At 40.8% G+C, this 22,043-nt stretch overlaps 1 protein-coding gene across 4 annotated transcripts in view; it reads right to left on the bottom strand.

Moving 5' to 3' along the window:
- Positions 1 to 22,043, bottom strand: part of PEPD (peptidase D) — a 219,500-nt gene that overhangs the window by 21,706 nt on the left and 175,751 nt on the right. For all 4 annotated transcript variants that reach the window (XM_053987235.1, XM_053987233.1, XM_053987236.1 and 1 more), the window contains one exon: positions 16,132 to 16,280. In XM_053987235.1, the coding sequence (XP_053843210.1) occupies positions 16,132 to 16,280 (149 nt within the window). The remainder of the gene's footprint in view (positions 1 to 16,131; positions 16,281 to 22,043) is intronic.

Raw genomic sequence — 22,043 nt, 5'->3', positions numbered from 1 at the left:
TACTTTAAAAAGGAATTTAGATTTTTCATTCAATACGAACCAATACAACTATAACCAGCTGTTCTTTGACAACTGTTCAACATATTCTGTAATTATTTATCTTTCTGAATATTGAATGTATTGCAATTTTCACCTGTGTTTCACAGCTCTCTCACACTAGGCTCCACTCTATTGAATGATAAATTGAAATCACTACAATCCCTCACATCAATATTACACATATCACACTAAAAGTATTACTGAATCACAGTTGTTTATTTTATAGCTGTGGGAATACAGAATTTCTATGTCTAAGTCGAGGTTCAGCTTTTGCAGTTTGCAGGTAACTCCAACTGCTCTAAAAGTCTTCAATCTTCTTTCTGAGGACACTAGGTGTCCTTTCAAGTTCTCTCCCATGATTTCTTAGCTGAGTATTACTACAAGTCACCTATTTTCATCACCATAACTGCACAGCCACACGTAACAACATCTGACCCTGGTCAACTGTTTGAAGCCTCACCCTCCCTTGTTAAAAATGAAGGTCAGAACTGCATGGCTGGAAGACAAAACACACCCGTGTCCTGGATGCTCTGGAGCAAGCTGAGCTGTCTGAGAGAAGTGGAGCTGAGGTGTCTGTTATTTGCAGCTCAGCTTCCCTCTGCAGCTCTGCTGGCTCTCTTGGTCTCAATCCAAACCCACAGACTCCACTCAAAGAGACACAGTCACCTTTATCAAACTGAGGAAGATATACAAAAGGAGATACAAATATCAAACCGAGTTAATCAGAAGTAAAACCACCAAAACCACGTATCTATTTGTCTGCAGAAGTTTAACAGAGCAAATTAGTGACACTATTGCCCTAGCTGAAAAGACTGCCATGGTTGTAAATCCTGAGTACTTCTAGGCACTGAGTAAATCCATTGGAACTCCTTCTTCCTTCTCCCCACCTTTTTCTTTTTCTCTCACTGACTTAAAGTGCAACTACTTCTCCTCTCCTTCTGCCTTCTTAATTCCCCATCTGTTTTGGTTTTTATTCATCTTATCTGCTTCATTAGAGACCAACATTAGAGAACAACAAGAAGCTCTACTGTGAAATAAATAATGAGGCTGGATGGAAAATCTGCAGCTTTGGGCTCTCTCTTGGAGCTAGGGTGGTGCTTCAGACAGCTCAGCAAAATGGCTCTGGACCACTCTTTTATCATCTGGCCAGTGCCACGAGCTTTGCTAGAGATATGAAATATTTCAGCTCCAGTTGTCTCCCCCATGCTGCTACAGCTGCAGACAGCACTGGGGCAGCTCTGGGCAGAAGGAAATTAGGCTTCTGCTGGAGGCACCCTGCTAAATAATACAAATCTTTGTCTACAAATAAATAGGTATTCCAATAGTCTTAATTAAAAAGCAAAGGGTTTATAGATAAATTGCACTTTCTATTCTATTGTCTGGCTTCATGCTTTATTCTATTATGACTATGGGGTGGGGGCCACCCCCCTCCAAGACACTTAACCTACAAGTCCTGGATAAAACTCTCATATACAGACTATTACTTGAGTGCTAAGACAAAATAGGGAGATATTTTGAGCTGATTAGAGACAGTAAATTAAGTGGAGTGATTCTTTGGTCTTCACTTTAAAAATGGTGATATCCTTGTCTTGTTTGATACAAGAGGCTTCCCATCATCCTAGGAATAAACTTTAATAATAAGGTTTAAACAGATTTCTACCCATTTCTTAAACAGGTAATTTGACAAAGAAAGAGGATCTAAATGCAAATATTCAAACATTTTCTACTGCCTTTATAATATTAAAAATATTAATTTTGTGAAGAGAAAGAACTATTTTACAGTACTAAGGCAACTACTTAAAAGTATAGAAAAAAATCCACTGAAAAAAGGAATTATCATAATTCAAGGAAGATGTCTTTGTCCATTTTATACAGAAGTATATTCATATGTATTTATTATAGAGTAAACAGAAATATATGATGCTTTAAAGTTATTTTAAAACTAAAATTGTATTAGTTTTATCTGGCAATTGAAATCTTTGTAATACAATGGCCTGTGCAAGCCCAGCTGTCTCTGGGACTGACTGGCACCCCTGCACTCAGGTGTCACGTAGACAACTAGTGTAAGTATACTTGAAGAGTAGAAGTCCTTAAATTCTGCTAATCCAATTTTCCTTTGTAGATACTGAACTTCCAATAATTGCAAAAAACAGAGAAAGGAGGAAAACTATCAGAGTTGATAGTTTCATCAACCTGACTTGATAAGAAGCCATGAACAGAACTTTCTGGTATTCTCATACGATGTGCAACTCAACAATCTGGAAATGCCCCAGGACCTGCAGTGAGAATGTGTGAGTCCCTGTGTCAAGGCCCAGAGGTGTCTGTATTCTGCTCAGATGTCTGTGCACACATCTGTGTGGGGATGGCTTTAGCATGTTAAAGAAAACAATAACAGAGAAGGGTCTGCAGGCAGCCAGGGAACAATCTGCCCTACAGATTGCAGACTTGCAGGTGTGAAGAACAACAACACTGGCTGAACAGTGCTGAATGAACATTCTGTACAAAGAATCCTTGATTCATGGAGGCTCCTTAACGTTCAGGCACTTCAGCTTCTGGATTATTGGGGGTCCAGCAGAGACCTCTGTGCCCTGCTGCAAGCAGGAGAAGTCAAACACCATAGCAGCATTCTTGTAGGGAGAAAAAGCAGTTAAAAACCAACCAAAGCCCACAACAACTTCCACACAAGTGCCTCTGCCATTGGGTGTGTGATTTAGCTCAGTGGCTGACTGCTCTGCAACGTGGGCCAGCACTGACCTCCCACCACCAATCACTCACGAGGATGTCTGACTCATGTATTATTCAGGACTATTATTTAAGCTTTGGTGAAGTTTATCATAGTTGCAGACATACTTTTTGTGTAAGAACTTTTACGATAGTTGCAGACGTGCTTTTTGTGTAGAAAGGTTAGTTCTGTTATTATCTTTAAGCCAATTTATAAACCAATTATAGACCAGTGACAGATGAGGTTTAAAAAGTCAGATTGGAGGGTCCTTGGACTTTGACACTTGTACCAAAATGAGTCTGTACTCAGGAAAATCTGCTGATGAGGTGTCTGCTCCCTTCTTAATTCTCTGCCAAATGAGACACTGGGTAATACAGGTCACTGAACCAGGGCCTGGCTCCCAGGAAAGCTCAGCTCCCCAGGCTCGTTAGGCTGGGATTTGTTACCTGCCATGCAACACATGCTCAGGAGAGAGGTCAGGTCAAAACCCACCTCTTACAGCAACCCCAGCACTCGAGATTCCTCGAGATACAGTGAATGACCTACACAGCAGCAACCAGGCACTGGAGATGTCCAGTAATGAAATAAAACAGACCATGGATTAATTAACAAAAAACTAGGGATGTTATTAGTTTTCAGACACAATGCAAACAGTACAGTGGAGGTTTGCAGATGTGTGAGGTGGCACTTAAACATGGCAAACTTTGTACATTAAGTTTGCCTAAAGTCTTTTTTTAAAGGCATCCCCATAAAGCTAAATGTTATCTGATACTCTTAGGTATTACTGTGAAAGAAAGGAAAAAGATAAAATTAATATTATTTTACTTCCTTGAAAATATTTCCTGTCTGATATCTGTTTGCCAAACCCCACAAAATTTCAGATGAAACACCAGGTTCAAGGACTCTGGAACATCATATAAGGATCTCTGCAATAATGTGTGACCTCTTTGATCACACGAATGGAGGAGATTTTTGTGCCCTCTTTGCCCCCCCCAAAAAGAAAGAAAAGCTTCTAGTGAAATCAGAAATCAAAAGCATTCCTATCTTTTGATGAATATACCATAAATTTTTAAACAGTAGAATTAAAAAGATGAGTTGCTATAACACATCGCACTATAAGCTGCTCCTCAGTTGCTGTTAACTCACTGGTATTTTCATCCCAGTGATTATTATCTGAAGTTTTATTAGAAGCCATTTGAGCACATAAAGTAGAAACAGCAAACAAAAATTATTTAGAATTACTGCCTTGTATTTAGCCACTTTGGTCAGAAAGTACTCTGAAAAGGCCTAACAGGATTTTTTTGGCCATTACTTAGGGTACTTTGTGGTTGTAATGTGACAATGATTAAACCACAAATGATTTAACAGGTTTTTTTGTTGTTGTTGTTGGGTGGGGGTTTTTTGCCAACACAGATGTCACAATCTTACTAAAAAAAACGAGTATGGCAAGGTTCTAGCAACTTCCCCCCAAATTGTGCTAAGGTTAAGTTACATTTAATTTCCAAGTGTCCACAGACAAGGGCAAAAGGCCCAATGTCCCCTGGCAGTGCCACTGAAATGCAGACAGAACACACAATCCCAGTCCAGCCAGCAACCCATTGGAACAGATTAACATCTGCCAACTGGCAGAGACCATATCAGACATAAAACAATAGGTCTTTAGAATTCAATCAGACCCAGTTTAAAAAACAAACCAAAACATAATTTAAATACTAAACCCAATTATCTTCTCCCCGTTCACTTGGGTGCTAGAGAAGCAGTTGTCATATTGGTGATTTTCATGCTTTCTTTTTGGCCCACTAGCTGAAATATTCAGCAGCTGCTCTGGTGTTGAACTCGGTGTCTTGCAGCACCAGGTAAGGCAACTCTGCCACGGGGCAAACCCCAAATGCTGCACTCTGACACTGGCAGTGTTTGGGCAGCAGTGGAGCTGTTCAAAGCTTCACTGCTGTGTGGATGACCACATGGCTCGTGGGGTGAACACTGGGTGGCTCATGGATGCCAAATTCAGGGATGCAGTTTTTGACTGTACTTTTCAGCTGTGGCATGGCTGCATCTGGCTGCCATATGATGAGAAGAGCCTAATAACTTTCCCAGCCCAAAAGGGAACAAGACAGAATTTGCTGCTGCGTCACACCTGCAAATACCCACAGCTCTGACTGCAGGGATTACCAGACCTGACCCTGCCCTGTGCCTGGAGCCCCAGTGCCACAGCTCCACACCAGGATGGACTCCTTCAGTAGCCATCCCTTTATTACCCAGAAAGATGCACCTGCCTTACAGGGATGGGAGTTACTGGAGAGAAATAGAGATTGAGCCTCATCACCTCTGAAATTTGGACTTCTTCAAAAGGCTGAACAGCACTGTGCTATTCAGCTGCACTGTGACATTCCTTTTGCATCAGTGTGATGGAGGTTTTCAGCAGTAAGTCCATCCTCCTAGTTATAAACCCTGCACGAGGTGAGCTGTCACTCATCAGAAGCAACATGAGGATAACATTCTGCCATGCAGAAACATTAAGAAAAGCAATATGAATAGATGCAGGTATGGAGCATGAGGAGGGATTTTTCCCATGTCTGGATGCAGCACTGGGATTGAGCAGTGCTGGCAGACACTATTTTACAGCATGTTCCTTCCAAAGTAGGTGTATATTGAAGAGGAAAAAAGGAAAAGAATTGACAGAATGAAGGAAGTGCTTGGAGGGAGTGATTGCAGTGTGGAAACTTATCAATCTTTGAAGCTCAGAAAAGACCCTGTTTAGATAAGACATAACAGCAAAGGCAAACAGCATAATTTATGTCTAGCAGGTTTGCACTCTGACGGCTACAGCTGATGCAGTGTCAAGACTGAAGGACTTGTGAACTTTGCACTTCAACTCAAATTGCAACGAGTATCAAGCACAATTCCTGAACACCGAGCTGTGAGAAAATCAGTGCAGGCACTAAAAATCAGACAAGATACAGGCAGCTCATTCCCTAGAAGTCATTATTAAAACCAGAACTGTACAATGTTACAATATACAGCATGTTACAATTAGGAAAAAAAGATTTTGGAAAAAAAGATGTTTAAAAAAAAGGTCTTAAACCAAACCCCATTCAGTATAGAACGGCAAAAAACCTGCAGCTAATTTAGGCTGAGTCTGTAAAGATATCTAAATGTCATTGCTTGTGCAAGCCACACCTTTAAAGAATCCCTGAAAGTAGTGAAAAAATCCACTGAGCTGGAAAGCTGCAGGTGTGTCCCTGAGCCATGGCAGCTCCTGCAGACTCTGCTCAGGTATCTTGAGATGAGAGGGATTTCAGGGCAGAAAGGCCCAACAGTTTAAAGTGCCTGTTTTCATACCCTTGGGAGGAACTCAGTGTTATTTTAGGCCTCTGAATGCTGCAGTGGTCACTGTCTGTGGGGCAGCTCCTGTCCATCACAGCAGGAAGAGCAGCTCCCAGGTTTGCACTCAGAGCCCTCACATTGCAACAGACTGCTGCTTTCACAGAGGGTCTGCAGCACCTACTGAAGCTGGCAGAAAATACTCCCTTTTCTTTCACCTCCTGCCATAGGTTACTGCTGTGCTGAACAGGGTTAGGTTATGTGACCAACAATGAGAGCTCCAGTAATCAGTCATGCCATTTTTATTTAAAAGCTTGAAAGAATAAAGAATTTCAATTTGATTGACAGTATTGTCTATGCATCCTTTAGTGCTTTCTGCTTTTATTTACTAAGTAGTAGCAATGCCTTAACCATCTACACTGACAAAACCTGAATTAACACACCACAGAAAGGTGTTCTACCTTTGCTGGGTCCATCTCAGAGAGGCAGTGTTCAACTTCTGTTGATTTTTTGGTTTGTTTACCAATTGATGAACATTAAGGCCAGCAAAAAAAAGTACAGTCCACTCCATTCGATAGAGAAGAGAAAGAGAGCAGATTACAAATAGCTTTTAAAAACACATATTGACAAGATTTACTTTCCAATCTGTCTTTCAACACAGTAAAATATTCTGAACTGCAAGAAGGGAAAAATAATACTGTGGTGCCATTCAGCAAGATTTGTGAATATCAAATATTGGTTACAACATGCCCTAAAAGCATTTGTTCTTCAGAGGAACTGGAATAAAATCTTCAACTTCTGTCATTATTTTTTTATTCCTGAGAAGAATTGTTTTGCTGCAGATTTTACAGCAGATTAATAATGATCAGCAGTGCTTTGACTAAAATATGACAATCTGAATGGGAATAATTCATATGGGCATCTTGAAATTACACAAACTGTAAAACAGATTGGGCTCTCATACCCTTCCCTGTTGTGCTATTGTCAAAATTTCCAGTTTACAGTCCAGTTTCTTTTGAAAAATTCACCGAAGTCAGCTACTGTTTTTATACAGCACAACAGAGAAGCATGACCACATGGTGTTCCACTAAGCACAACTCTGGACTACACAAAATATAACTCAAAATTACTTCCATGCAAAAAAACTCCCATTGCATGTGAATAAGAACCTTCAACCTGGGAGGATAAATATTAGTAGCAGTTACAGTTATTTTCTTTAGGTATAATAGATTTCAATCCTAGTTGGATACAGTGACAATTACTCTAAAGCAGTATTAGAAACCAAAAATCAATCTGAATTGTAAAGAAGTTAGCGAACAGTTGTGGACAAAAAGAAGTAGTAATCTGTGAAGCTGCACATTTTGAATTTGCATATGTTGCCAAGTACGACTCTGCTCAACTTAATAATAGAAGCACCTGCTGGTAATATGATCTGCTATGCCAAATATATACCCTAGCTATTAGTTTTCATTAAACTGCTTTTATTAAACAGTTCTTTAATTGAGTTATTTTAATCTTTGCTCTTAGTACTATTCTACCTGAGCTGGATTCTCTAGTATTCTTCCTTTCTCAGAGGCATTTTACTGGAAAATAGAACAGGGAATCATCCTGCTGCTTTGAATTCAAATCACAGCATTTTTTGTTGTCTAAATAAGTTATTTATTTATGAAACTGGTGGTGGTTCACTAAACTTACTTCCTCTTGACAGTCTCACTGAAAGAATTGTGCCTCAGTATTTAGGTACCAAAGGAGGACACCCCATCCAAAATCTACATCCTGTGTACTAAAATACAGACCATTCACCCTGTAAAGTCCCTGGCTTACCCCTCTACCCCCATCAGCTTTACTACTTCAATCCTTTTGCATCAGGCAAACAGGGAGGAGGCAAAACACTAGAAAATAAAGTGGCTTCTTTGTTTTGTCCTTCTAATTCACAACATTCCTTGGAAGGCTGTACATGGGAAAACTAGCTAAGACAACCCCTCCATTGCAAAGCAGTTAGGAAGTTACAACAATAAAAAAAACCCTGAAGAAATCAGAAGAAATGCACAAAAAGTGGTCAGAGTTCCACAGAGGAGTTCAACTCATGCAGTTACAGCTGCCCACAGGACAAAGACCACATGGGATTAACTTTGTTCTGCATCCTGCACCTACAAATACACATCTCTTGCAGCAAGGGAAGCCAGGAGTGGCTGGCACTCAAACTGCAGGCAGGACACAGCAGTCACCCACAGGAGCACACTGAGCCTGCTTTCCAGGCTGCCTGTGGAGTGGTTCATGGCAGACCTGTGATGTTCCATCCTAGAGAACTCCCAAGGACTTTCTCCTGGTCTTCAAAGGAAGTCCTCAGAGTCAGACCTACAGAAGGTCTCCTCTGAATCATTCTGGTTCTCAAATCATTCATTTTGAAATTGTCTGAACACGACAAAGAAATGAGAGTGGAAGGGTTGCTCCTAACATTAGAGAAACACCTTCAAACACCCATTCTCAACTGCAAAATGCAAGACTTGACCCAGTGAGGCACTTGGAGCAAAGAGAGAGGAGGGACCATCAGCTACAGAGAACTTTCTGAACTCTGAGCCAGACACTGCTGGCCTGTGCTCACTGGCTGTTCCAGCCTGCTCCCCTTGGCCTCTCTATCTCAAAACACCTGAGTCTTTTGGGAACTACTTACTTCTTTGCATTTATTTATCATCTACAGCAAAAGGGTACCCATTTCTTGTAGGCTCTCAGGATCAGCTGGTATCTACATGATTAATAAAAGGATCTTTTATTTGCTTGGCATGTAGGTCTACTTCTTTGCCTGAAATGTTTTTGACTGTACTTGAAATGTATTTTACTGCACTTTCTTGGTCAAAGATTATATGGCAATCCTGGAATCAATGAAATCTGCAAATTCTGATCTTTGATCCTGGAAGACAGGATTTAAGAGCTTAAAGAACCCATGTCTTTAATATATTGGGTATTTGGGAAAGCCATACACAAAGAACCTTCCAGCCCTAACATGAAGAAACCTCCATCTTGTGTTATCAGAGATGTTAGTCCTGGGGCAGAGAATTCTTCAAGACCTTCCTCAAAAGCATTTATTGAAAAAGCAAAGCCTGAAAGCCAGAGGCAAGGCAATACTCACTGTCTTGGACAGTAAAATGCAGAACTTGGGGATATGCTTATAAGATGAGCTCCAGCTTGAAAAATGCAGAGATAGAAATTCTATAGGGAAACCCTGTGGTAATGTCAGCATCCCAAGGAGGAATTCACACTGCACATAAACTGATGTGATGAACAACAACTTCTGTGCATATTTGGAACTGATTTTTATTTTTCATTTTATTGAAACAAACAAACATCAATCAGCAAATATTCCAAGCTGCATAGCTAATGTCTGAATGCAATTTTGATTCAATAGGGACTCTGTATACACAAGCTTTTCAAATCATAAAAATGTAGAGATAGGGACTTGAGTGGCTGCCAACCTCGCCTTACTCAACTGTTCCTTGGGAGCAGTTTGCTAGACAAGGAGATCTTTTTTGGAACTGGAATTTAGGACAATGGACCTTACAGAGTGAGGTATTTAAATTCCTTCTTCCTTGCACCCCAAATATTAATGTATATAACTTTAAAGATTAAAAAAAAGATTTCTTAAACATAGATTTTGCAGTAGTACCAGGCATGCTAAGCACAACCAGCTCCCTTCCTTCCCCTTCTCCTGTGATTTTTCATTAGTCTACAGAGAAAAGACAGAGAGTAATGCTTGGAGGTCCCAGGATGCAATTGCAAAAGGATGAAGATGGAAAGTATGTGATTGCTCCAATATTTAGCTCATTAATCTTAAAGACTCTGTTTATGCTCTTAGTGCATTAATGCAAAATAGTTCTAATTGCAAAGCTGAGAGATAGGCATGCTTCCTTTTTAGTTCTTCTCAACACAGTAGCAACTTACTGCATTTCAGAAACTTCAATGTTTCTATAAACAGAAACTGTACATAGAAACTTTCTAAATGCAGCAACCATACCATCCTCATCAACTAGGACAATCTATTAAATGTATAGAACTGAAATTATTCTCTAAATGCTTAAGATAATAACCCGACCAACAAATAGCAGAAATCACTTGAGAGGCTGCACATGGTATAAACACACAGTCATTTGCTGAAGAATAAAAGAGAAGCCACTCCACAGAGACCAGCTCTGTGTGTCACTGACAGTAACACACTGGTCCAAGGACAGGGTGGTGCCCAGGGCTGACCTGGGCACACCTGCCCTGGGCACAGCCACAGCTGGGTACAGGGCACTTATCCAGCAGCATCGCCCTGGCCTCTGCCACTGCCATTTCCATGGGCAGGTTTCACAACATAGCATGGAGTGATTCAGGTTAGGAGGGATTCCAGGAGCCCTGGCTCAGTGTAGGGTTAACTTGAAAGTTAGCTCATGGTTCTTCAACAAATTGTTTTCTTGAGGTTTCAGAGAGGGACTTACAGCAAAACAAATTATTTCACACTTTTTTTTTTTTTTCAAATAGATTGTTATTAATTCCAAAGAGCAAACAATAGTGGTCTCCCAGGTGTAACCAGTGACAAATGATGGATAACAAAGCTAACACTGAATTGGATCTAACTTATGCAACTAGGATAAAGAATGGAGCGAGGCAGATTTGGGAGCCATGTACATGTGCCCTTTCTAATCTTTCAGATCTCTCCACTACTAACAGACATGCCCAGCTTGCTCACAGAAGAGTCTAACCTACTCCTGCAGTTCAGGCTTCCAGCTGCTGCCATGTGAGGTGTCCACTGGAGGTGCTCCAGACGTCAGAGCTGAGACCTGCCCTTCAGCACTGCCCTCAGCAGCCTCATGCCTACCGAGGGTGTGCTACACAATACTATTTTTCCACCAGAGTTTGCTTTTTTAAGCCTGGGCAGTTATGGGGGTGGGGGACAGCTACACTAAAAGCAGTAATTTTATGGTTATAGCATCAAGGACTCCAGAGTTGAGCAATATCAACTGACAGTGTGTGTGTGAGCTTTGCTTGGCCCCTTGGTGCTGAAGTGTTATGGTTCAGTCCTTCAGTTACATGAACATCTACTCCTTTACGCAGGATTTCAGTAGTACCTAGGCCTTTTTGATGATGCTGCCCATTCCAGCCCTGCAGTAAAATCTTCAAAAATGTAAAAAAAAATTTCAGCAACACTTGCCAGAGGAAGAGACCTGGGGCTATGTTTTGCAATGAAGGCAGCTGGCTAAAGGACAGAAGACCTCATGCAAGCAAAACTGCAACATCCATTCATGTGTTACTACAGCCATGGAGGAGAGCCTCAGAAGTGCCAGTGGAAAAGCTTCCACCAGAGCAAGCAAAGCTTTCCAGCAACCACAAGATGCTAATCCACAGGAAGCCCCAAGTTAATTTACTTCTAGGGCTACCCAGTTTCCAGAAGACTCCAACCACCAAGGCAAGCACAGCTCCTGATAAACCACTGAAGATTTCTCTGCATTATATAACTCCTCTTCCATCTGTTACAAAAGCTGAAAACAAGCAAGAAAAAACCCAAGAGACTTCACAAGCAGGCAAGCATGGCAAATGCACCTAAAAGTTGCCTCTGGTAATCAGCAACCTTTCTTGCACCAGACTCAGGTTCCCAGCAGGATGCTAAGCAACTTGCTTCAAACACAGAGTTTTTTAAAAAATACATTTTACATTTTTTCATTAATCATTTTCTTTCATTTTACCAGAGTTTGGCTTGACAATCTGGAGTGTAATTTGCAGAAAGGCTGGGCACTCAGCAGCTGTAACAGAGGTCAAAGCAGTTGTGATTTGAGCAAGAGCAATGTTCAACTCTCTTAAAGATCTCGAGTCTGAAGAATTTCCATCTTGGAATCCCAAACGAGTCAATAGCTTTTACACTAACTTCTCTAGCCTGCTGGCTCCTGCCTGCAGAAGGAGGACTGCTGCACACTTGCACATCATTAAGATGCACTGCAAACAAACTTCCTTGCCTGCCCAGCACCTGTGTACTGTTATGATGAGCACTCTGAGAAAAACTGGTGAGGACGTTGATAATTTTGGATTCAGAGCAGGTTTTGAACAGTAGGCAATAAACAACTCCAGGCCATGCACAGAACAAAAGGTTAAACTAAATTACTGAATAGCTGCTCATTAGCTCAGCTCTTGCTGCTATATGCATTGTGTGAAGACAGCAGAGTGAGAAACAATGAATGTATCTACAGAAGTATTTAATTCCAAATCATTCTTGGAGGTGAAATCTCTTGGTTGTCCCCACTTACTGTGTTTTTGTTTACACAGTGGAATTTTGAAGTGCATAAGTTGAATTCATTTCAGATGAAAGTATACTGGGAGATGTGCTCCAGGACTGCATTTAATGTGCCTCAACCTTTGGCAAATCTAATGAGATTAAAAAAGAATGCAGAAGTGAGACAAATTAGGACACTAACTTCTGGAATACTCTGAGACACATGGCTTTACAATTTCACTCATTTTAAACTATTCTTTCTATGTAGCATATATCTGTAAAGCAAATTGCCTCTCAAATGACTGTTCTGAGAAAGAAACAGACGATGCCTCAGCCACTGAAGGAAATGAAAGTGTCAATATTCTGCACATCTGCCCCTGTATTTTAGTTCTGTGGAAGAGGAAATTTAATGCAGATGGACTAGACACAATTAAGAATATCCCCTAAGCAGAAATGCAACATTACTTTCTGACATCTCAGATCATAGGCCTGACTTTGTAGGAAAGACAGTTAGCCCACTGCCACACAAGTGCACTTTTTTGACCTTCTCTTCAGTGACAAGCATCACTGTCTTCATCAGTGCTCCACGTTCAGTGGTTTCAAAGCTGCAGCTTATGCAAGACTGAGTAAGTCTTCCTCTCCTTTTATTTTAAACAGATTTTGTTTGTGCCAGAAGTTGTGACAACTGCACTGAGCTTGGGCTGTAATCCTACAGAGGGTGTTTCTTAACTTTCAGAATATATTATTTGCCTTGCAGAAGGAATTCTGTTCTTGGAGTTGTAAGGTAAGGAGACCCATATATATGATTAGAGCTGTTTGTACATTTGGACCATGCACAGAATGTGGCAGATGAATGCTTCTCTATAATGAAATACAATGTTTTGGAGTATTTTAAAAATTATAACAACTGTTTGTATATAGAAATATAAACAGAATGTATTAGGAGGTCTATTATCTGTCAGAAAGTACCTGCACTCAAAAGTTGATTAGGTTCACATGAGAGCCAAACTGAAAAAGGAAATGCCAATCTCAGAATTAAACACACCTATACAGAATGTTTAAGGTTGCTAGCAAGCTGTGTCCTTCCATAAACACAGTTACGTAATCCAGTATTTGGTCAGTGACTCTCCCTAAAGTACTCAGTCCCTGTCTTGCAGTCCGAAAGACCCCGGGAATCATTAACATCCTGATGACAACTACTAGATGTGCCCTGTGACCCTCTGCCACAAGGCACAATTGAGGAGACAAACAGCATTTCCTACAGCTGCTGACTGTGCCGTGCCCACTCTTGCCCAGCCTGATCCAGCAATGGCTCCTGCCACCTGACCAGTCACTTGGCTGGCTTTCATCTTAGGAACCCTGGGAAATGAACAGCAGCAAAAATAACAGCAAAATTAACATGGGCTCCATAATCCAGCAAATCTCACTAAAACATGATGGCTCTGGCTTTTAAATTTAGTGCTTCTAACCCTGCAAGTTCCTTTGCCTCTTCTTTTGGAGACACAAAGTATTACAGGGAGAAGAGACACTTGTGAATTCGCATCATCATTTCTTGCTCCCCTGTGTGAGAGTACCTGGCTCCCCCAGGAGCAGATCCCAGTGCTTTAGTCATGGAGCTCACAAATGAGGTTTGTTTAAGGAGGCTGCAGCCTCTCCCTCTGAAACGTCTCCCTCTGGACAGCAGTGACAATGGCATCAGCCCCTTGAGGGGCTCTGGGGTTTCTCAGCAGCCTGACAAGTCTGTGACACTAACCATGCTGTAAAGGTCAGCATTTCCATTTCTTCTTTTTCAGAATCCTGGTCTTCCAGGAGATCTTAGAAAGGACCTAAAGTGCAGACTTCTCAGATGGTGAAAATTTTTGCATGTTACCAGACTCTTAACTGGATCTGTAATTCAGGAGTCCAGGTTGCATTTCATTGCACTCTGAAGTACAAAGGGAATGAAACCAATGAACCAGTCCACAGATCATTTTCTGTAGTTCATCAACATTCACCATTACTATTCATCACTCTCATGAAGAGGGTAAATGCATGTCCTGTTCTTCCAAACAGGCAGGACAACAACAAGAACAGAAAGTTCAGTCCCTTTCTCTGACAGAGATTAAGAATGATTGGTCTGTCTGTGGATCTCAAGCTCCCAAAGCTAGTAAAAGACCCTTGCAACTACTTCTCAGAAATACTCAATTTAGTATGTCCTTATTTTCTGACACTGTAAATAAAATGCTCAGCAAACTGAAAAATTCTCTACACCATCCTGAGCACAATATCATATTAGCTCTCAAATTCTGAAGACAGTCTGCAACTTATTAGCATAAAATACCGCTAAAAATGTTACATGAAATTAAAGGTGACACTGAAACACAGTACGAACTGTGAAGAGGAATAGGGATGAGTCTTGAGGGGAGGAACAGCACATGATGAAGAATGCATATTGTTATTAAAATAGCAAAATATCTAGTCTAATTTGCAGATAAACATCAAGTGTTATTTCTCCTGATGCCTTGAGAGGCTACCTAGAACAGAGGCTAGACAGTGTTAAAGGAATAAAGTAGGGATTTATTAAAAGGCTTTCAAAGGATCCACCTTGGGCAGCACAAGAGCCCAGCCAGGGCTACACCCAAGATGGATAATGGATCACACGTTTTCAAACTTTTATAAGTGTTGGTCCATTTCCATTTTGGGGTTAATTGTCCAATTACAGCTTCAGGTTATGCAGTCCCATCCTCCCAGTTTGCTCTCCTCAATTTGCTGTTGTTTACACTTTTTGGGCCCAAAGCTGCAGCGATGTCCTCGGTTCTCAGGCTGGGAAAGGATTGTTCTGTGTGACTGAACTGTGGGGAGAACTTGCCAACACTTTATCTGGAGTTCAGAGTCACACACTAACGCAGTACAGAATCTGGAAAATATGAAAGCTAAAACTTAAGGCATCACTCCCTTCCAAACTGCTCAAATAAACAGAGCTGCTGCCAGCCTGTATAACAGGAAAATTGCTTCTGTCCTGACTGGCAATCCAGAAAGCTCATGCACTCAAGGCCTGACGAGTGAAGACTAATACAGCACATTTAAAGGATGAGTGTGCTTTGTGCATTGAGTACATTCTTCTTGAAGATGTTCCATTAGTAATACTGAGAAATGCTCAAGTACCTTCACCAGTGACAAAATCACAGAAGCAGCTAGCTCTAAAACATTTATTTGCTGTCCTGAAAGCAGAATGGGAGAAAAAAAAGGTTTTCATTAAGCCAGACAGTTGTTTCAAATGAAATTGTGTATTTGTTGAATCAGTTTGCCTGCAGTTTAAAGGCATACAGTGAAGTACCCAATAGCCAGTGCTTTTGAAAGCTTTTTAAGGCTAATTATCCTTCCCGAAGATGCACACTCTATCCCCTTTTCAATAGAAGATTTCTATTGTGCCTACACATAAAATACAGAAGATACTTGAAACAAACTGAAGCACAACGTGTGCTCACTTGAACTCTGAGCATTTGGCATAAGTTTCCTGAAAAGATGGCTGTCTGTGTAAAGACACATCTGAGTAACAACTGTTACCTGCAGATGAAAGGAATGAAACAAAAAGACTAAAGTATCTTATTAATTGTGTTAATGATTGTTTCTGTGTCATGTCTTTAAAAGTGTATGGAAAATGTTGTGTATCCTACCTCTATATATTAGGAGCTGCTTAACCATGGAAATTATTTTATCATCTTGCTCCCTTGCAACATTTTCTACAATGCAAACATAATTGATTTGACAGCCTGAATGCTGCTACCAAACCTCTCAAGTCCTGTCACAGGCACTGATCTTTTACCTGGCTTGACTGCCCGCATGACCGCCCGCGAGGCCTTCAGCACTGCCTCATAGACAGCCCTCTGGTCAGCTGTGAACTTGCCATTGGCAGGGAAGGTGCAGGTGATGTCAGAGCCATAGCAGTAATATTCTCCTCCCATATCAAACAGGCTGGAAAGGAAACACAGGGGAAAGAAATGAAAATTTAGTTCCAAAGAAACAGTAGAACATAGTGGACCTTTGTCTTGCTCTGCACTCAATAACATCTACATTTTGGTAGATCACCAATATAATCGCTGCTTGAACCCTGTTCTAAGTAAAACAGGATGACAGTCCTTTGGAATCTTCTGGTAGAAGGGTATCTGCATTCCATATGGCTTAAATGGACACCCTTATGGGCTGTGCTGGTCCAGGATGGGAATGCTCAGAGAACATAGAAAGGAAGATAAAAAGTACATGAAGAATCCACTTTAAGCTCCTCAGTTCCAGTTTCTAGGAATTCTTCTCAGAAGAAAAAACAAGTCCTTTTAAACGCTAGCACCATATACAGCATCCGAAATCCAAAACAGAATCCCACTTAACAAAAAAGTGTTAATGGAATAAGGATTATGGAAAGATCCAGCCATAAAAGTACATACAGTACAGCTTTCTGCATCAGAGGCAGAAGAAAGAAACTATGAAGTGCTTTCTTTTATGGGGACAAAAAAAACTGGCTTACCCCTTGAGAAGTATATTTATTCTATACATGCATAAATGACTCACCACTGATTGCTCAGCTGCCAGAAATTAAGCTACAAGAACAGCAAGTGGGACTCCACACCCTTGTGAGGATCATGTCAGACATCTGCAGTAGTATGCTTCTCAAGCCTGCTTGATAAGGCATTGCACTGCCTTCAGCAGGATCAGAAATCAGTAAATAACCAAATAACCATTTGGACCAGACAACACTTGAGCAAATAACCCCCTTGGTTCAGCACATATTGGTTACAGGAAGGCACATTTTACATACAAGATTTTGATCTTCATACAGTATTTGTGTGACCTCCTGATTTCTATGGTAATGAGTCAGAGTTGAAATCTGTGAATTTAAGTCTTCTTCCAACCACCCCAAACAATTATGAGAGGCTAATCACCATAAGAAATATGATTTTCCTGCACTGTGTTTGAAAACCTTGGAGTTTTCCTCCTCTTGCTGCTTTTTCACAGCACAAGCAGAAGGCAGGGTACTCCACTGGGGCACCCTCTCTGCCACTGAGTCCTAGTTACAGCAGCAATTAGGAAAACTCTGCAGTGCAGCTCTGTCCCCAAGCAGCATATGTGACTAGGTAAGGATAAATATAAGCTACCACAAAAATTGCTATCACACTCTGCTGTAGCTGATCACCATTTTCAACACAACTGCTACTGAAAGCAATGGACAGTGAGTAAAGAAAGGCAATCAGGATAAAAGTAAAAAATACTTCAGCAGGGCTAGGACTCTCCTTGCTGCATTGCACACACAGACACATGAAGATTTACTCCAAGAACTTTTAAAATCCACTCTACAATTTCCTCCATGACCAAATCTCTGCACTGAGTGAATCTCTGTCCTGCCTGGAGTCTTTGCCAGCCTCCCCAAACTGGGCAAGGTTCAGCTGCAGAGACTTGCAGGACTGGAACATCAGGAACTGCCCCAGTGGCTGCAGCTGCAGAGCTGCACGAGGCTTAAAGCTGCAGGAGCAAACTCCTCAGGAGGGTGCTCCAGAGAGAGCTGCAAAGCTACCTGTGCACACACCACAGTCATTCACCTAAATATGGAATATGGAATGTTAATCCAGAGTGTTGCTAGTTGAAAAAGGATACAAAACAGGCAGCAAACATCAGGGTGAAAAAACCACGACTGGACATCAGAATAGAAACTGTAAGCCAGCCTGGCCAAGCCTCAAAATCAGAAACCCCATCAACACTGCCTAAGTTTTGATTTTATGGTTAGACTCGCATCTAAAAATTACTGAAGATGTACATAAAATATCTACAGATACAGAAAAGTAGTTGCAGCAACTGGGAATCATGGAAGAAGCTGCTACATGCTGTAATGTACCAACAAGAAACAGATCAGCTCTAAATCTTTGAACGCATCTCAGACTGACCCTTTCAAAGTCACAAATCAAATTTCAAGATGCTCTGTGAGTTCTGCAGCAGTTCTGTGGCCTAACTGTTGCATTTACAAGTGTAAATGCCAATTCAGCATGATGACAGTAAAGCTGTGACTAACAACCCAAGAACTCCCTGTACTGGAAGTTGCTATGCTTTGTCTATCTTATTATATATTTTACCCTGCAAAGTAGTTATTCTGAACTTACCAGAGGCAGAATTTTACCTATGTCTTTAACCTTACAATTATCAGCATTTTCTCAAACCCATTCATCACTCAGTGGTTGTTAAATAATTTTTGAGTTACTGGAGAACTGAGCAATGGAAAAAAAAATATCACAAATCTGATGGTACACCAAAACAAGGCTCACAAGCCAGGAAGCACCATTTGTTCAGGTCTCTTGGCTTCCAGACAAGAGGAGACATGAGGGAAGATGATCTTTCAAATTCCACCACAGATCACAGCACACCATCCAGCCTGTATGCCTCAGTGAGAAAGCATCCAAACCAAATGGGACATCTGGGAGATATTTGGGCTCTTATCAGGAATTCTCTTCCATTTAACTTCAGTTGGGAACATATCCATTAGCTAAAATGTTGCCCAAGACATGGAAATAGCCAAAATATTGTAGTTATACTGAGAAAATAACGGGGGCCTGAGAAGATCCCAGTTCCATATATTTGCTTGCCAGGCAAAATGGTAAAACACATTTATATCAAATAAAATGTATGACAGCTACTATCTTTTCCTGTTGACTAACCAGAAAAAAAAATTTAAAAGAAGGTTCCTTAGAAAAAATACATTTATTTTACCCTGAAATTAGATGGTAAATTGCTAGTGAAAAAGACACTATTAGTGCATTCTAGTTTGTTCTCAGCTGCATGTACAATATTACCTGTCTGATGGAATAGTCTTAAAAGGGTCACATACAGAAATGACTACTTAATGTTATTTGGACTGTTATCAAATGTAGCAGCAATATAAACAAATTAAATGCAGAAATGAAAACAGGCCTACAGGCATCTTGATCTATAGCTTACCTCTTAAGAGCTGTTTAAAAACAGAACAACATATGCAATAATAGCATAAACATTCACCAAACCCTATCATATTTCCCTTTTAGATAAATTAAGTGCTACACATCTAGCAGACCGTGTATATTGTCATTACATATACATGGCATATACTTTACATTTTGTATAACAAAACTTAACTGTGAGTTCAGTTTTCTGCTGAATGATGAAAAACTTCATTCTAAAAATACCCTTTCACCACTCCTTTTTCAGCAAGAACACAGTTGTGAATTGCTGATTTCAATGAGATGATATGTCTGAGGCTGTCGGGTTTCTGAGGCACTTGAAAGGGATGGTGAACAGAGGAGTGGTGCTGACCAAAGAGAGACATTAGGTTTTATGTCAAACTTTTCATTGATTTAGCTTGAAGCTGAGGAGGCCAGCTCAATCTCTTTCAAAGCCTTCTGAGAGAAAGCCAATCTTGCTTTGCATCATTTTGTTGTGAGCAAAAGCAACAAATGCCTTCATTTCAGGGTGAAAATGCATGATGTATAAAGCAGATTTAACAGTCAGAAGACCTGAGCACCCCATGAAAATTCCATGCTACTGTTTCAATTTATTTTCTAGAATGACCAGGAAGCTATACCATAAGTAGAAGATGCATTACAAAAATAGTCCAAACTTCTTGGAAGTATGGGCACAGCTCTCCCAGTGGAGGCTTCAGTTCTCTGTGTATACATAATCTTTCCTACAAAACATATTGCAAAATACTGTAAGCATTACTAACTAAAACTGAACAATGCAAAGTGTAAGAAAAATCAGATAACATGCCGGTTGCTCTACTGACAGAATGCCTTGCTTGTGTACCAGTAATCCAACATGAGCCAACAGCGTTGGAATACAAGGTGCCTTCTGCTTGCTTTATAAACCACCTTCAAAAATAACTAAGAGCATTTAATTACTTTCACAGGGAAAAATAGAAACCCACAAGTTTAAATCATTTTGCACATAAACCAGTATCATAGTCAAAAAGAAGGAGAAACGTGTGTGACATGCCACAGCATTGCAGAAAGGCTTGGCTGGACATGTCCCTCCTCACAGCAGCTCCCCAGCCCTTCCCAGCAAGTCCCTGCAGCAGTTCTGCCATGTACAACCCAACTGGGGCTCTGCTCCCCGTGCAGGAACCCAGGAGGGGAGTTTGGAGGAAATATTTCAAGTCCTGTCAATTTTGAAATGAATACAGGTTTGTAAGTCAATTCTGGAACTGAAACACAACGTGATGCACAAAAGCTCCTTTCCCCTCCTTTCCCTCTGAAACAAAACGGATGAGTAAGACATGGCTGTGTTACTTTCACAGAATATTGGCACCACAAAATGCAGATTTATAGTTACATTTTTTGCTTTCAAGCCAAGAAAAATAATATGCATTTTGATATTGATTTTAGCTTTCTTAACCTTTGACTGTGAAGCACCATGAAACACTTTGCGTAACACTTTAAATTTGAACACTGTGGACTATAAAAAGTCATAGTTCTTTCCTTCATAAAGTCACTGTACACCATTTTTCAAAAATAAAGCATCATCTTCCTTTAAGCATGTGTTTTACTTTTATAGGCTTGCTGACACTTTTATTGTCAAATAATTTGAAACTGCCAGGCAATGAAGCATATTATGGCCAATATCACAATGGGAAGCAATACTTTATTTGGGATATCTGAGCCATGTGTATGAATTGTTGTGATCCAACCACCAACCCAACCCAAGGACAAGCTCTCGCAGGCATTTTTTGGGAAGCCTACATCTACTCCCACGAGCTAACACATAAAGCTGTCACCTTCCTGCTCCACAGATCTGCTTGATCTGTACAGTCAGAACTGGATCTCCTCAAGATAGTTATAGAATAATTACTCTTGTGCAGTTGTTAACGTGGCAGAGCGATGACTGGGGTGAAACCCAGGTGGATGCCCTTGTGCAATGCACCCCGACCCAGTGTCCTACTGAGCATCACCCGCCTGCAGCCCACGTCCTCCCCAGAGTCTATTCTCAGGACAAAATTATCCCTTCCCCTGGCTGGCTTTGCAAGACTAGCAATTAGAAAACTGATATTGCCCTATCTTACCGTGCCCTCCTCACTCCTCAGGTTAAACAGGTGTGAATACTGAAGCACTTTACTCAGCAACATTTACTGAGGTTTTAGGGGTTTGAGGCATTATTAACCAACACACCTATGAGCGGCCACAGAGATGAACTGGTGCCAGCCAGTTTTAGGACAGCAGGAATAAAGGTACACACAGTTTTGTCTTCCTCTTACTGCCATAAAAGGAAGCCATCCCCAGCTGGAGATTTATGCTGTGTGATCTCAGCATACTCTGCTCCGAGTTCACAGAGCGTACTCTGCGCTTTACACTTCATGCAGCAATTAAATCCTTAAGTATTCACACACTAACAAAATCCAACTGTTTGTCTGGTTAAACACTTCTAAGGCAATTTCAAGCTTAAGGGAACTAGGTATCAGCATTTCTATGAGATATGTTTTGGAAACAGGCCAACTGATGTGGAAATAGGGTGGTTTAATAGGAGACCACAAGAATGAATTAATGTAAATGATATCACAAGGAAGAAAACAGAGAGATAAGTGACACATACTCTTTCATACACTTGCAACTTGACTAGTCAAGACTTATCAATTAAAAAAACAACATCAGGTAAGATAAGATCACAAACCCCAAGAGAGAACTGGGACAGCACAGTGTATAGCTCTACCATGCTCAGGAAGAGGTTTTTTTG

Source organism: Vidua macroura, chromosome 11 (assembly GCF_024509145.1).
Source record: "Vidua macroura isolate BioBank_ID:100142 chromosome 11, ASM2450914v1, whole genome shotgun sequence".
Classification (NCBI taxonomy): Eukaryota; Metazoa; Chordata; class Aves; order Passeriformes; family Viduidae; genus Vidua; species Vidua macroura.
Note: the sequence above shows the minus strand (reverse complement) of the source record. Positions and strands in the feature narration are given on the sequence as shown.